This window comes from Monodon monoceros, unplaced genomic scaffold, assembly GCF_005190385.1.
Source record: "Monodon monoceros isolate NGI ecotype Baffin Bay Population unplaced genomic scaffold, NGI_Narwhal_1 Super_Scaffold_4, whole genome shotgun sequence".
NCBI classification, from domain to species: Eukaryota; Metazoa; Chordata; class Mammalia; order Artiodactyla; family Monodontidae; genus Monodon; species Monodon monoceros.
This window is the reverse complement of record NW_021703781.1, coordinates 6,498,495-6,515,958: the sequence shown is the minus strand read 5'-3', so window position 1 is coordinate 6,515,958 and position 17,464 is coordinate 6,498,495. Positions and strand designations below refer to the sequence as shown.

Below are 17,464 nucleotides of genomic sequence, written 5' to 3'. Positions count from 1 at the left end.
AAGCTGATGTAGTGAAATATTCTGAGTTAGAAAAAAGCATAGTAATGGAAGAAGCAGGGGCTTCAGAGACAGAAGACCTGGGTTCTAAAACCAGCTCTGTCACTACCTGCCCGGGTGGTTCCCTTAGGAACTCCTCCAGGTCCTGGCTTCCTACACCGTACAATGGTGGGAATCAGTGGGTCTCAAGTTTTTGTAGATTATGAAACTCTTGAGAATTTGGAGAAGGGCCACGAACCCTCTCACTAGGAAATAAAGCAAGCATGCAGAAACATACAAAGTAGTGCCAGCAAGTTTTACTGAAAAACACTCAAGCCCATTCATTTACGTATTGTCTGTTGCTGCTTTTGCACTATAATGCTAGCGTTGAGTAGTTGCAAAAGAGACAGTACTAGCCAACAAAGCTTAAAATATTTACTGTCTGGCCCTTAACGGAAAATGTCTGCCAACTCCTGCCCTCAAATAATTCCCTTGACGACCCACAGGGCAAGTGATTTCACAAAGCCCCATCACCATAAGGGAAAACAGTATCAGAGAACTCAGGACTACATGCGTGAACACAGAGGCAAGTTCTGGAAAAATCTCACCCAGAAATGGGGACCTCCCACCGAGAAATGGGGACCTCAGCATCTACCATATATTTTCATCATTAACCATTTACAAAACTTGAATATGGAAGCATCCTGTTGACTAAAAAGAAATGAAATCCTTTACCCCACACCCACTAGGATGCCTACTATCAGGAAAAAACAAAAACAAAAACAAAACAAATGCTGGCAAAGATGTGTAAAAACTGGAAACTTGTACACTATTGGTGGGTACACAAAATGATGCAGCCACTGTGGAAAACAGTATGGTGGTTTCGCAAAAAATTAAACATTGAATTAGTGTATAATTCGGCAACTCTACTTCTGGTTATGTACAGATACTCAAAGGAAATGAAAGCAGGGATGAAGAACAGATTATCTGTACACCGTGCTCATAGTAACATTGTTCACAGGAGCCAAAAGGTGGAATCAGCCCATGTCCCTCAGCGGATGAATGAATAAACAAGATGTGGCATATCCATACGGTGGAATATTATTCAACCTCGAAAGAGTACGATATTCTGATACATGCTACAACATCAGTGAACCTTAGGGACATTAAACTAAGTGAAACAAGATAAGTCACAAAACGACAAAAACTGTATGATCCACTCAGATAAGGTAGCTAAGGGAGTTAAATTCATAGAGACAGAAAGTAGAATGGTGGTTTCTAAGGGCTGAGGTGGAAGGGAAAATTGGGAATTATTGTTTAATGGGTACAGAGTTTAAGTTCTACAAGGTGAAAAGAGTTCCACGGACAGATGGTGGTAACGGTAGCACAACAATGTGAATGTACTTAATGACACTGAACTGTACACTTAAAATTGGTTAAAATAGTAAATTTTATGTTACATGTATTTTTCCACAATTTTTTTAAGAAAGGAAACCAAATCTGTCACCCAACTTAAAAAGGCTTCACAGAACTGTGCACATGGCCAATCATTATGCTTTTATTCAAGTCACTGCATAATGAGTATCGTTTTTATTTGATTATTACTTGCCCATAAAGAAACCAGCTGGAAAATGAATGGGCTGTTGTGTGTATAAGCAGAAGCGATTCTAACCATTTTCCCCATCTGACCACAAATAATAGATAACTAGGCATTAGCTTGACTCTGCAGCTTTGACTGGTTTCTCACTAGCAATTACCAATGCAGCAAACGCTCATGAATATCTTAGATACAAGGAAAAATGAAATCCTTACCAAGTGTTCGAGGCCATAGTCAGCTTGGGCAATAGCAGTGCTGCTAAAAGTATTTGTTTCAATGATATCTGCCCCAGCCAGCAAGTAATCCTGCCACGAGAGAAAGTAATGTCAATGCTATGAGTTTTAGAATCCCTGTCCCCCAACAATAAACTAGTCTTTTCCTCACCAAGGCCACCAAACATCTTTTGACCACTTACTAAGTGCAAGGCACTGTAATAGATAGAGGCTGGGGATGCAAAAAGACCTAAGGATTTCATAGAAAGGCCTGTGATATGAATAAATAAGCACAGAACTTGAATTCAGACAAAGTTCACTTGCGGTATGAATTGAGTCAAGTTCCTTAAACTCTGAGTTTCAGTTTCCTCATTTGAAAATAGTATAACCCTACTTCACTGGGTGGCCAGATCACACACCAAGCTTCTGGCACACGATGGCCAAGGAACATTCCTTCTGTTCCTTTGCCAGCTCTCTGCTTCAGCAAAGTCAGAACCCCGCTGAGAAGGGCACTATCTCTGCAGTCTTGATTCTGACCACAGTTGTTTCAGTGCACAGCTCCTGGTCCCTCTGAGCCACATCTGCACCCTTACGAAGAAACCCTGAGGACCTCGGTGCCCTCTGGTTCTCCCTGTTTGAAACATTTCTGCCTTGTTTCACTCTTTGGACACCACCTCAACCTCAATCCGATGAAAATTCTGGAATCTCTTGATTTTCCAATAGTGAGTAAGCCCAACCCCACCTAAGCAGATGGACACTGTTTGCAGCAGAGCTGGGAAATGAAAACCAAGATTCACACATTTATAATAAGTCACAAACATCCCAACTATCTATCACTAGGGAAATGACTAAATAAACTATAATATGTCCATTTTATTACATGCTATGTGGCAGCTAAAAAACTGTGCACATATATCTACATACACTAACACAGAAAATCTCCAAAAGTATTGAGTAGAAAAACAAAATTGACTGATATATGAACCATGACACCATTAAGTTTAAAACATACATACACACAAATAGTACTGAGTTTTCTACAGAGATCTATATGTATACATGTACATACGTAATATATACATATACATAAATGCATAACAAATGATCTGGAAAGACATACATCAACTAGTATAAGTGGTTATCTCTGGGGAAAAAATAGAAATTTGGAGTAGTGGTTAAAAGGGAATTTATTCTTATCTATGGGTTCTGTTTTAGAAGAACAAATTAAAATTTAGTTTTTCAACAAAGAGCAAGAAAAACTGAAAACAACCTTAATGCCTAAGAATAAGGTTAAGTAAATGATGATATATATGTGGAATAGATTATTATGAAGTTATTAAAACCACGTCTCAGGATATTTAATGCTCAGGGTATTAAGTAAAAAATGCAAATTATAAAATAGTATGAAGCAATAATATTCCCAATTTAATTTTAAAAATCCAAACACAGAAAACTAGACTGAAATATAAATTAAAATATGTGAATGGCAATTATGTCTTGGTATCAATATTACAGGTGGTTTCAATTTTCTCCTTTATGCTTTCTATAGCATCTAGCTAGACATTTTATTTTTGTAACAATGAACACATATTGTCTTTATAATTAGGGAAAAAATATTTCTAAATTCCTAATTATAATTTTCTCCAATTGTGTGTAGATTTATATTTTTAAATAATATAAAGTTTAAAAGGTGTTTCTTCTAGCTCTTCACCCTTTCTCTCCACCTTCTTTCCCAGAACAATATCCCACTCATGAGCCCCGGATATGACACCCCTGAGATTCCAAGCCTATTCTCACCAATTTAAAACACGTGTGATATGGGCAAGCTACTTAATTTCTCCTCAGTTTTCCCATGAATCAATAGAAAGCTGTCAAGATTAAAGGAGGCCATTAATGACAGACAGCAAGGCCACAGGCTACCAACAGGTGTTTTAAATATTGGTTCCTGTTGGTCTCAGCCTACCAACAGTGATGGGCTAGGAATGCCTGATGCACTCACATAGGCCCTTACCGCCTGTGCTGAGCCAGGACCAAGCCAATGCCACAGCTACACTGGAGCTACTGGTTCTTATTATGATTGCAAGACTCACCTCAGCAACAACCATCAGGGAACTTTTGAAAAAAACAAGGTTTATTACTCACAGGCATGCCCGGGCCATACAGTGAGGTAGCTGGGGGAAGGTGGGGGTTGGGCAGGAATGACTGAGAAAACCAGGGGTTCTGCCTTTATTGGGGTCAATGCAGGGGTGCCTAGGGTTTTGTGGGTTCACTCTTTATTGGAGAACTTAAAACCTAAGAGCAGAAATTAGGGCTCAGGAAGGAAAAAGCAGGGTAATTCATCGAGGTTACCCAGGGCTTTCTAAAAAGGGAATTTCATGGCTGGGGGAAGCCTGGTTCCTGGTCTGGCTGTTTAGCTAGCAGATGTGTCACACAGCTAGCAGGGTGTTTACTGACATGGATGCCTCTGAAACGATGCCTCTGCAACCAAAAGCTTAATGTCAGGCACTTACATTACAATCAAAAAAGCTTAGTGTCAGACACTTACACTTCAAATAGGACCTGGCCATTCCATTGAAATTAAGTATCAGGGGATCAGCTCTATGGTCAGTAACTCCACTAGAAATAACTAAGTGTGAAAATAACCCAGTCTTTTTCCCTTCCTCATCCATGAACATGACACAGTCTCTACATCCAGAGAACTCCAGCTAGTCAATATTCCCCCACGAATGGGACAGCTAGGTTACACCTTATGGTATTTACAGTCATTTTTGCTTCATGTCCCTATCTTGGGAAACTTGCTGTTCTATCTACATGCCTATCTAACTCACAGGACAAAAATTCGTTCCCTCAAAAAACATTTACTGGGACTTCCCTGGTGGCGCAGTGGTTAAGAATCCGCCTGCCAATGCAGGGGACAAAGGTTTGAGCCCTGGTCCGGGAAGATCCCACATCCGCAGAGCAACTAAGTCCGTGTGCCACAGCTACGGAGCCTGTGCTCTAGAGCCTGTGAGCCACAACTACTGAGCCCGACCAACAACTACTGAAGCCCACGCTCCTAGAGCCCGTGCTCCACAGCCAGAGAAGCCACCACAATGAGAAGCCCGTTCACCGCAACGAAGAGTAGCCCCTGCTTGCTGCAACTAGTGAAAGCCTGCGTGCAGCAACAAAGACCCAATGCAGCCAAAAATAAATAAATAACATTTATTTTAAAAAAAAATTTAATGACTTACTATGTGCAAGATACTGTTTTAGGCAGTAGGGATTCAGTAGTGAAAAGCAGGCCCAAATTCCTGCCCTCAGGAAGCTCATACTCTAGTGATAATCCACTTGAATAAGGACAAAGCCACACGTCATGGGCTGGGCTGGATGTCCAGGGTTGGGGGAGGGTGGTGATTTCACCAACTGCATAATAAGAACTGATGTTTGTAACCACGCCAAGCAATTCACACCCATGATGGCATTCCCAAACCACAATATACTGGAATTTTATAATGCAATTTGACTACATAGTCTCAGGCCTCGCAGAAAAACTCGTAGAACCAAAACTCTGCAAGAACCAACTTAAAATCTTCCAGTAACTACAATTTCCATTATGACCAAAGGAAAGGCATTCCTAGTTCTTCTTCAAATGAAAACCATTCTGCATCTTATCTAGAACAAAGTCTTGACCACCCAAGAGAAGGATCCTTTCCACCCTCAATGAATCATTTAATCACTGATTCGTTTGAGTTTTTTTTAAGAAGAGTCTGAAAGGCAACAAAAGCAAAAAATAAATAAGTGGGACTATATCAAACTAAAAAGCATCTGCATAGCAAAGGAAACCATCAACAAAATGAAAAGGCAACCTACTGAATGGGAGAAAATATTTGCAAATCATGTGTCTGATAAGGATATCCAAAATACACAAAGAACTCATACAACACAGTAGCAAAAAAAATCCAAACAATCCAATTCAAAAATGGGCAGAAGACAGGACTTCCCTGGCGGTCCAGTGGTTAAGACACCACACTTCCACTGCAGGGGGTACAGGTTCGATCCCTGCTCAGGGAACTAAGATTCTACATGCCTCGCAGCATGGCCAAAAAAAAAAAATGGGCAGAAGATCTGAATAGACATTTTTCCAAAGAAGACATACAGATGGCCAACAGGTACATGACAAGATGCTCAACATCAATAATCATCAGGGAAAATGCAAATTAAAACCACAAGATATCGGGCTTCCCTGGGGGCGCAGTGGTTGAGAGTCCGCCTGCTGATGCAGGGGACACGGGTTCGTGCCCCGGTCCGGGAAGATCCCACATGCCGCGGAGCAACTAGGCCCGTGAGCCACAACTACTGAGCCTGCACATCTGGAGCCTGTGCTCCGCAACAAGAGAGGCCACGATAGAGAGAGGCCCGCGCACCGTGATGAAGAGTGGCCCCCGCTTGCTACAACTAGAGAAAGCCCTAGCACAGAAACGAAGACCCAACACAGCAAAAATAAATTAATTAATAAAAACTCCTACCCCCAACATCTTAAAAAAAAACAAACCACAAGATATCACCTCTCACCTATCAGAATGCCTATTATCAAAAAAATAAGAAATAACAAGTGTTGGCAAGGATGTGGAGAAAAGGGAATCCTCTCACACTGTTGGCAGGAATGTAAATCTGTGCAGCCACTATGGAAAACAGAATGCACGTTCCTCAAAAAATTAAAAATAGAACTACTATATGATCCAGCAATTCTATTTCTGGGTAATATCCAAAGAAAACAAAAACACTAACTCTAAAAGATAGATGCACCCCCATGTTCACTGCAGCATTATTTACAGTTGCCAATATATGGAGACAATCTAAGTGTCCACTGATGGCTGAATAAAGGAAATGTTATATGTATATGCAGTGGAATATAACTGAGCTATAAAAAAGAAGGAAGGTGGTTGCCAGAGGTGGAGGGTGGAGGGGAGGGGAAATGGATGAAGGGGTCAAAAGGTACAAACTTCCAGTTATAAAATAAATAAGTCATGGGGATGTAATCTACAACATGGTGACTATGTTCAATACTACTGTATTGTATATTTGAAAGTTGCTAAGAAAGTAGATCTTAAAAATCCTCATCACAAGGAAAAAAAATTGCAACTGTGTAGGGTAACGGATGTTAGCTAGACTTACTATGGTGACCGTTTCACAATATATACAAATTTCAAATCATGACATTGTACACCTGAAACCAATGTTATGTTCTTTGTCAATTATGCCTCAATTTTTTAAAAAAAAGTCTGAAACACCTATAACAATGCCCTTCTCCAAAAGATAAGACTTTCTCACTTCCCTGGTAAATATGTTTGTCCTTCAAATTGAATGCAGACCAGAAAAACAGATTAAATCACCTTATTATCTCTTCTAGTCATAATCCTATGAAATTCCCATGATAACCTATGAAACAATTTAGTCCTACACTTATTTTTAAATTTTAAAAGTCTAGCAATACCCAGTTACTTGCTTCTGATTTCTTTATGTTGGCTAGCCATTTTTATTAATTTATTTATTTTTTGGTCATGCCACACAGCTTGCAGGATCTTAGTTCCCTGACAAAGGCTAGTCATTTTTTTTAAAGACAGGAAAATGGCATGAAAGAACATGGGTTTTCAAGTCAGTAAACCTCTGTAACATCAGGCAAGTTATTTAAACTCTGAGGTGCTCATTTTCCAAATCTACAAAATGAGAATAACAAATACCTTTCAGTTTTACTTCATCAGGGCTGTTGTGGTGACTTAAATAAGTTAGTGTAGGTAAAAACCCTAATTTGTCCAGGATTTTATGGTTTTTCACTGTCATTGAAATGCCTCAAAGGCAGAAAACCTGCCCTCCTCATTTCCTTATCTTGAATGCTCAATACGACTTTTATATGGTGCCCAAAACCTGCTTTCTGAATAAGGCACCTCTGTCTGAACAAATCACCCCTTTCTTCTCTCTCCCCCAGAGCACTTGGCCCAGTGGTCTGCCCTCAGGACACCAAAGGCCTTTTGGAATGACAGGATGAAAATATAAGAACCTGGGGATGCTTTACCTTATGGATTTGGTAAATGACATCAGGCTGAGTTATACTTAAAATGTCATTGTTGCCTTTCAGGGGCCTGGCGTGATCTTTAAATTCTTGTCCTCGGAAGTCGTCTTCACTCAGCTTGTGCCGCTGGATCATGGTCCCCATCCCTCCATCAAGCACCATAATCCTCTCCCGCAGGATGGCGTCAATCTCATCCTGCAGGGTCTTCTTCATTCCTGCTTTAAAGAAAGTGAAAATCGGACTTTACAAAATGAAAGGGGGAAAACGTGTGTGGAGAGGGAGTGTAGACTAAATTATACTAACTCACAACAGGGAGTAAATAGGGCTCATAAAACATGTGCTTGTAACCTTGAGGCATTTGAAAAATGCTGCCCCAGAATGTTTACATTAAATAACAATGCTTAATGAAATAGGACACTGTACACAGCACAGAATCACTGGTAAAGCACCACACCAAGGTTAAAGTAGGCTCTAGTTGTTCCTGTTTCAAAGATGAGCAAAACAGGCAGCAAAGAGCCCAGTGTTAACGAGGCCAGGCCACCTGCTGGAGAACATCTTTAGGGCTCTCTGTTGGTTCTGTGCATGCGTTCCCTCAATAAGGAGATTTAGCTTGATAATTGAAAGCCATCAATAATTCCAAACTGCCATTTAGACTGTTAACTTTGACGGTCTCTCCCACCTACTGCCAGAACTCACGTAGCCTACACACAGGGTTTTCCTCACCCCTGCTCCACCTCTGGACCGATGACTGCTTAACACCCTGGAGCTTCTCAACTCTCCCTGTGCCCTTGACTTCTCCTAATTCCCGGTCCTCAAAAGCCCCAAGGCCTACTCCTTCCAATCCTACTTTATGGTCTCCAAGAACTACTGGAAAGCCACAAAACCATGCTGTTTGGAGTCACTGAAAATTCCTAACATGGAGCCTCTTGTTTGGTTCACCTTTTCTTGGCACTCTCAACACTTCCCACACCTGCTGTCCCAAACCTCTGCTTGCTTTTGGCACCAAATCCTTCTCATCCTTTTCACTCACAGGTGATTTCACCTAATCCTGTACAAAAGAGTCTTCTTTGGGGAGCTCCTCAAATTCACCCCCCTCCACCTCAAAATCCTCTTGCAGCTCGGCTCCCTCTGCACCTAAAGAAGAGCACTTGACCAGCTCCACCCACACCTCCCACTGCTCCTCCCTTCCAACTCCGCCCCCCCCCCCCCCACCCCCGCCAACCCCAGGCAGTTCTAGCTCAACCTGTCTTCTCGCTGTGGCTTCCTCCTCTGCCTCTCTACCACAATTACTCTCCAAAGGCACCCACGACCTTCGATTTCTCAAACACTGGCTCCAATCTTAGACCCAGATTTCAAGGTGTCCACCTGTGATGGCCCCCTAGAATACCCACCTGCCCCTCAATCTATTATCCAAATCCAAACCTGCCAAATTTCCTGTCTGATCTCCCTGTTTCTGTGAATGGCACCACCCTTCCCAGAAGCCTGACCTGACAACCTCAGTGTCAACTGACTCCTCACTCGCCCTGATGACCAGCATCTACTCAGATCTCAAGCCCTATAGATCTGGCATCCAAAATGCCATTCATGGACTTCCCTGGTGGTCCAGTGGTTAAGACTCCACACTTCCACTACAGAAAGGGGGCATGGGTTTGATTCCTGGTCAGGGAACTAAGATTCCACATGCCAAGTGGCATGGCCAAAAGAACCCCCAAAAACCAAAAAAGCATTCACATTGGGCCCACCTTCCATCCCCAGTGCCACCCTTTCTTCAAGCCCTTACTACACATCCCAGCCATCACAGATCCTCTCTGAGCTTCAGTTTGCATCCATGAAAACTGAGAGTAACAATACCTGCTCATCCTACCTCATGGAGTTGTCTTACGGGTTAAATGGGATCAGATATGAAGATGCTTTGTAAAAAATCAAGTGTCCTACAAAGGTAAGAGATTACGACCACCGGGGTGACTGTACCTGGTCACCCTACATTCCAACCCATCCTATGCACCACGACCAGATTCATCTTCCTAAAGTACAAGTTTAAACCAGCTGCTTCCCTTGCTCAAAAACCTTCACCAATCCCTTACTGCCGGGCTTCCCTGGTGGCACAGTGGTTGAGAGTCCACCTGCCGATGCAGGGGACACGGGTTCGTGCCCTGGTCCGGGAAGATCCCACACGCCGCAGAGCAGCTGGGCCCGTGAGCCATGGTCACTGAGCCTGCGCGTCCGGAGCCTGTGCTCCACAACCGGAGAGGTCACAACAGTGAGAGGCCCACGTACCACACACACACACACAAAAAAAAATCCCTTACTGCCCACCAAAGTTACAAGTTATTCACCACAAATCACAATGACACCCACCTCTGCTGTCAACATGGCCTTCTGTGCTCCCTAAAAGAGGAACAAAGCTGGAATAAAATGCAGCTGGCTCTAAGCTATTTGAGCCTCTTGGAGGAAAAGACTGTGACTACACCAACTGATCGCTGTCCCTAGCAATACCAAGGACAGTACCTGGCACCTAAGTGTTCAGTAACTCTTTCCTTAATTGAGACAGCAAAAAAGTGAGGAAAGATGAGAAAGAAGAGAAGGTCATCTAAAACCCAAACCAGTAATGTATGAAGATTTGTAAGCTGGCATTGGGTGCAAATTTACAAGCCAGCGCTGTCTTACTGTCCAGAGTCTTAGGTACTCAATACAGAAACAGGAGCTAAATGATGGCTACAGAGCTATTTTGACTGAGTTACTCCTAATAGGCTTCAGAAAGGTTGCTCTAGCAACTCGCAAGGCAAATTTGCCAATATCTGGTTTCTTTCCCAAAGGACATTATGCTCATTTCAGGGTTTACTATTCCTTTCCAAAACCAACTCACTGGCTAATTCTGTTTATTGAACTGACAGGTGAAAGAAAACTCTTCCTGAAAAAGGAACAAAGTTAAGATCCAATGATCTGACCAGCAGTACTTCAAGTACCAAAGGAAAAACATCACTTCCTGGGAATGTGAAGAAAAGCAGGGCTTAATGAGACATGTATAATAGAAAGATTGGTAGGCAATCCGGAAGTGGTCCAGTCATTTCCAGCTAAAGTCAAAAAAGGCAATTCAGGTGTGGCATTAATTTGGACACCCCATGATGTGGTTGTCCTATCAGCTAATAAGCACCCAGAATTTGACATGATTAAGTTAATGGTAACGACAAAAAAAGCCAAGAGATTGGGGTTTTGGTCCTCACTCTCATAAGTAGCTATGGGGTTTTGGACAAGACTGTGTTTCTGAAAAACGGAGAAATATGCCCCGCCTTTATCACAGAAAGTGTGATAAGAGAATGAAACAATGTGCTTGAAAGCAAATTTCAGATGTTAACAGCTGGGACTCTCAAATCACACAAGTCATGAAATGAGACATATATCCTTCACATAAACAGCCCGTAAATGTTAATGACTCTTACTATGTCATTATTATTGCACAGCTGATAAAAAGTGGAGCTGGGCTTGAAACTCTAAAGGTTGCTTTCTATATACTACAGTGTCCAGCAGACCATGAAAAAGCATCACATAAGCCTGAAGCTATCAGCTCTGTTCATCTTGGGGCAGGAAGCAGGGATGGCATGTTTACAGGTTTGGAAATGAACATGAATGTGGCAGAGGGAAGACAATACTCGGTGAAAACTTTTAAATGGAGATCCTTTCAGATGGGGAATAAGAAGAGAGAAGATTAAAAACTTTAACCTATATGCTCAACTGAGTTCCTTTTTTCTTAAAAGAATGCAGCTGCAATCCACCCTGAAATAAGAGCATGTGAGCTTAAGTGTGACTGAATCACCCAACTGTGGGAGCACAGGGTGTGGACATGGTGGGGGGGGGGAGTAAGTGATGCATCTGAAATTTAAAAAGTATTCAAACCTTCTAGGAAAAAAACCCCAGTCTTTTCCACAATGAAATATGCCTTTGGCATCAGCAAAATAGTCAATCAGTATCATATTATTTACATGTCTTTGTCCTTCTATCTCCTCCACTGACCACCTGCACAGATGCTTAAGGAGGCAGGAAGAAGAAAGGAGAAATTAACGTAACGACATAAGAAATGCCCCACCTCCTCCCACCCTGGCCTAGCTCATCAGTGTTGGTTTGGCTTTTCTCTACTCACTGCAAATCTGACAATGGAGTGCACCTCACTTCTCCCATTTTCATAAGAAGTCTAAGCATTTTTTCATGAGGCCTCCACTGTATTCACTTCTCAAATCAGAAATATAGATTGTTTTCAATCTGTAAGACAGTTCACTATAGGGACTTCCTTGGCCGTCCAGTGGTTAGGACTCTGGGCTTCCACTGCAGGGGGCACAGATTCGATCCCTGATCAGGGAACTAAGATCCCGCATGCCGCATGGCAAAGCCAGAAAAAAAAAGATAGTTCACTATTTACCATAAAACAACCCCATCCCCACACATACAAATTGTGATATCTTGTTAAGAGTCATCACATATGTAAGAGATCAAAGGTTTTTTGTAAACTCTAGACAAAACATGTGAATTTTTATGAGAAACTTGATAAACTTACTCTGTAACTTATGTGGAAGACTAAAAGTCCAGAAAGAGCTAAGTTAACTTTTAAAAAGTAGGAAGAGATTATTTGGCCTACCAAATACTATGATATACTACAAAACAATATCATAAAATAAGGAAAGTAAAATATAGAATATCTTTATTACTTAGCATAGGGAAAGACTTCCAAAGACTCAAAAAGCTCAACCTATAATGTTAAAAAAAAAAGGTGAATTTGATCACATAAAAACTACGAATTTCTGTTAAATGAAAGTCACCACAGACAAAAGTAATAAACAGATTATGAATTGGAGGAAGATTCTGCAATGTCTATAACTGAAAGGGACTGGGAATTCCCTGGCAGTCCAGTGATTAGGACTCCGCGCTTCCACTGCTGGGGGCCCAGATTCGATTCCTGCTCAGGGAACTAAGCAGGAACTAAGATTCCGCCTCAGGGAACTAAGATTCCACAAGCAGCACAGCACAGCCAAAGAAAAAAAAAAAAAAAAAAAGGTGTAAGTGAAAGGGACTAACATCTATAATGTACCAGGAGCTCCTACAAATCAATAAGAAATCAAATAGAAAAATGGGCAAAAGATGTGAATAAGCAAACCAAGAGAAGGAAAAATTGAATAATCAACAAGTATATGAAAGATGCTCCAACTCACTAACTATCAAAGAGACAGGAATTAAAACAAGACAAAACCAATATATACACAATGGATGGGCAATAATTAGAAGACTGGATAATGCCAAAGAAAATCTGAACTCTTGCTTTTTGGAACATAGACAGATACAGCCATTGTGGAGAGCAGCCTAGCAGGAGTCAGTAAAATTAAGCATGAGGAAAACCCAACAATCTTACTCCTGGTATTTCCCAAACAAAGTCTCCATCGATCCACAGAGAACAAATCAGAAGATGTTTATAGAAGTGGCAAGTTGCAGACAACCTTGGGAAATGGCAAAGTCAAATGTGCAGGATGCTCATGCAGAATACTACTGGGTGGTAGCCAGATCTACCTCTGTGTTGCTCTACTGTACGGACAGAATATTGAGGGAGAAAGTTAGAAATGACTAACTACCAGGTTTATATTTATATGAATTAAAAATACATACAGACTAGAGTCTACAAGGAAATGTACAAATACGTGGAAATATGTGAAACAGGAGCAAGAGAATTGTGAACAGAAAATAGAGGCAAAAGGGAACACATAATAAAAAAATTATGAGTGGAAATTGTAAGGATTGAACACAAAACTCCTCTGCAACTGAGGTCCTTAAAAATCCAATGCATCTACATTTTCCACATGTTTACTTATCCTTTGGGGGATAACATAAGATTTACCATAAGAGAAACTAAAAGATCCTCCTCCCATATTTGTTAGCATAAGTGTTCACTGTTCTAATCTTTATGTGTTCCGCAAGACTTTCCAGTAGGGGATTATCTTTCACTGGCTTCTAATCGCCATTGCTCCTCCAGAACCTTCTCATAAGAGTAAGTCACCTTAACAATTCTCCTTTCCCTTGGCAGGGTGAGCATTTGTTGAAATGCTGCTCTCCCATAAACAACAAAAACAACAAATCAAACCTCTGGTATTTATCTGTATTCAGTTCATTAGGTCTAGAACATTCTGTACATTTTTTTTTTTTTTTTGTGGTATGCGGGCCTCTCCCGTTGTGGAGCACAGGCTCCGGATGCACAGGTCCAGCAGCCATGGCTCATGGGCCCAGCCGCTCCACGGCATGTGGGATCTTCCCAGACCGGGACACGAACCCGTGTCCCCTGCATCGGCAGGCGGACTCTCAACCAGTGCGCCACCAGGGAAGCCCTAGAACATTCTGTACATTCTGTACATTTTACTCCTGACTAGTCAGGTTCTAAACAGAGCAGATTCTCCCTAACATCTTTCACAGTAGAAGTTTTGCAGGTCCTTCATTTAACTGACTAGTTACAACAGTGTCTCAGAAATACTTTTAAGTTTAACATATATATGTATTATATAGATATGCAGTCCAGAAGAGAGAGTCCTTGTCTAGCGAGCCTAAGAGAGCACAGTATTTTTCCCAGTTTGAGAGGACCTAGCCAATGTATTTTGTTTATTTGGGTGATTTTTTTTCTACCACTAACGTTTTATTTCCCAGTAATAATACTGTGATTCATAATAAGTTTTCCAAAGAATAAACAAACATGGGTTAACTGGTTAAAACACCAATTAGATGTTGAGGTGGGTAAGTCAGATACTATCACCTTTAAGAACCATCCTGAAGAATGACAAGATGAAGGCATAAACAAATAAACCCCTAATATACAGGATTTTAGGTAATAAATTAGTGTCAGGAACACATTTCCTCTGGGGATAGAATGATCCCATGTAGCTGATTTATTTAGGACTCCCATATCCACTGCACTAACTGGGGAACACACAGAGCAAGGAAAATAAGTTTTCATTTTCTGCATTGTAAACAAATGATCCCAACACATTCTCAGCAGTTTCCTGACTTTACTATATTAAAGACTATCTTACTGCTGCCCTATAAGTCCCTTGCAAGATACTTCATTTTTGAATCTCTAACTTCTAGGTTGCACCAACTTGCTACACTTTGTAGACATCTCTCTGCTTGTGCAATGTTCCATTTCTGAAATATACTATTTCCGCTTTGATTTTAATAAGACAGGGAAGAATTAGAATCAGGTAACTGGCTGATATCAATTCACTGGCTCATTTAGTCATTCTTTCATTAATCACTTAACAACTGAGTTCCAGATAACATAGATAGCAAGGATGAAACTAAGAAATGTTTAGAAGCTGTAGTTAAACTTTTCTCACAAGAAGTATTTGCTAGCCCACCAGCCTCTTTCCTAAGCGGGTACAACCATGGTCTGAGGTCATGGACATTTAGGCTTAAGGCCTGACCTTGAGATTCAAGAATTCCCAGTTCTTCATTAAAGAGCTTCACTAAGACTGGACACCAATAAGTAACTAAGCAAGGGTTTTTAGGAAGTTAAAACCTGATTCTCACCCCAACATACAGGCTGCCCACACAGAGAGAAGCTGCAGAAGTGAGCCTTGGGGTCAGGGAGCTGAGCTAGATTCAAATACTCAACAATTTTCCTTTCATCTGCTGTACAAAGATCACTCAGTATTCAAACTATTCTAAATCTTTAGAGGCATTCTGCTGCTGGATAAGAGAAATCACATACCTCCTTTTTTAATTAAACAGGGAGGGGAAGGCCAGAAGTCATCGGTAAGAGATATTGTTCAAATAAATAAATGACACCCCTGTGAGAGATACAGGTCTTACTTTATAGCAACAGTGATCAAATGTTTCTCAGTCATAGTTCCACTTGTTTCATGAACAATTCTAACAGTCCCATTTATCAGGACCTTACAATCTAAAGGGTCACTAGCTCACCTCTGAAAAATTTCTGAGTTATGAATTCAGTCTTCACGCTCCTCCCTGAGCTGAACAGCATCATCTGTCATAGCATTGCTACTGTTCCGTCCTTATTACTGATTCTCTTGTTTCTTCATTTTCTACTTCATACCTCACATGTTTTTATGGGTGTATTTGTCCACAAATTATAATCAGGGATGGCATTAAAGGCCCAGAGCTCATTTTAAAGCTGAAAATATATTCTGTTCTTGTGCTAAACTAGTTCGTTTTTTTCCCCTCATTGTTGATGCCGGAGCCACCAACATCAAAATCACTCAGGATTATTACTCCACATCCCGACCTACTGTGTACCTGCTAATCTATTTTAACATAGTGATTCTATGCACACTGGAGTTTGCAGAACTACTGCTCTAACCCCGAAGTGGAAAATAAAACTTCAACGCAGTTTTAAATAGTTCTCTGGGCTTCCTTACCTCTCAGCGCCTGAACCTTCTTTGGCTTAGGTGCTCAGTAAACATATGCTGAATGAGAACGTTCAATCATGCAAAACTTCCATAGGGCCCTGCAGGAATATGCTACGTCAAACTGCAAAGTGTAGTTACCTTGACGTTCAGAATGTGTTTCGGGGGCATTGCGGGTAGGGGGTGTGCTCTACGGATTTGATGGTTTGTTTGCCTGGGGAGGAAGGGGGAAATGGGTGGAGGGAAGGAACGCAGCAAGAAAACGTGGTACCTCAGGGCTCCTCCGCAAGTTCAAAGGCGCCGCCCGCCCACGGGGAAACCTAACCAGGTGTCTCCGGGTGGTGACTGAATCACCCCAGGGATTAGGAGGCAATAAACCACCGAAGCGCGGAGAGCGGGTCGCAGCGTTACCGGATGGCGTCAGGTCGTGGAGCGCGGGGGACATGCTGCGGTGTCCTCTCCTCCTCGGGCCGGGGACGCGGCGGGGAAGACGCACCCTCCCTCCACACGTGACGGCCCAGAGCCACGCCAGCCCGCGCGGGGCCAGTGGTTCACAGAAGGCCGGAGTCCGGGGGACAATGAGGGAGGGGCCTCCCCTCAGGACCCTGGCGCGGCGCGGCGACGACAGGCGGACCCCTGGCCCAGACCACTGCACAAGCACGTGCTTTCTTCTCGGCCACCTGGCCTGTCCTCGGCAAGGGCCTGGCGGCTAGACCCGCGCGACCGGAGGCCGGGTCGCCGGGAGGGCGCGGGATAGACCCGAAGAGGAAGACGACGTGGCGTCCGAGGCGCCGGCCGAGACTCTGACTCCCCTCAGGGTTTGGGGAAACTCAGAACACTGTTAGTTTCTGCGCGCAATCCCCCCTCAGCGTGGGAGGACCCGCCCTTCAGGCCCGTGATTGGTCTGTAGGAGCTCGTCGCGGCTCTATGGGCTGCTAGATCTCAACCACTCACCTGAGGCTTTGCCCCAGGGGTTTCTGGGAGATGTAGTCCAGGGTCCCAGGTGCCCCTCTGAGGCTTTGCGCATCTCATCCCTGCGTCCGAAAGTGCGGCCGCAGCGGGTCTCCCCAAGTTTAAATCCTGGTGCGAAGTTGGCGCTGACCTCAACATGTTGTATGATGTCAAGAGCCCGGTACTTGGGAGTCTTGGAAAACCAGGTGCGAGTCACGCTTTACTGTTGACTGGCGCGGGGCAAGATACTTAACTTCTTCATCTCCACTCTACACTTTATAAAATAGGA

At 42.6% G+C, this 17,464-nt stretch overlaps 1 protein-coding gene across 4 annotated transcripts in view; it reads right to left on the bottom strand.

Annotated features, from left to right (window-relative positions):
• Positions 1 to 16,936, bottom strand: part of MTR (5-methyltetrahydrofolate-homocysteine methyltransferase) — a 117,479-nt gene extending 100,543 nt beyond the window's left edge. For 2 of the 4 annotated variants that reach the window (XM_029245051.1, XM_029245054.1), the window contains exons 1-3: positions 16,636 to 16,936; positions 7,838 to 8,052; positions 1,789 to 1,878 (exon numbers count right to left, since the gene is read on the bottom strand). In XM_029245051.1, coding sequence (XP_029100884.1) covers positions 1,789 to 1,878; positions 7,838 to 8,052; positions 16,636 to 16,669 — 339 coding nt within the window. In that variant the 5' untranslated portion in view covers positions 16,670 to 16,936. The other 2 variants (XM_029245052.1, XM_029245053.1) reach the window with 2 other exon arrangements.
• Between the last annotated feature and the right edge of the window lie 528 nt (positions 16,937 to 17,464).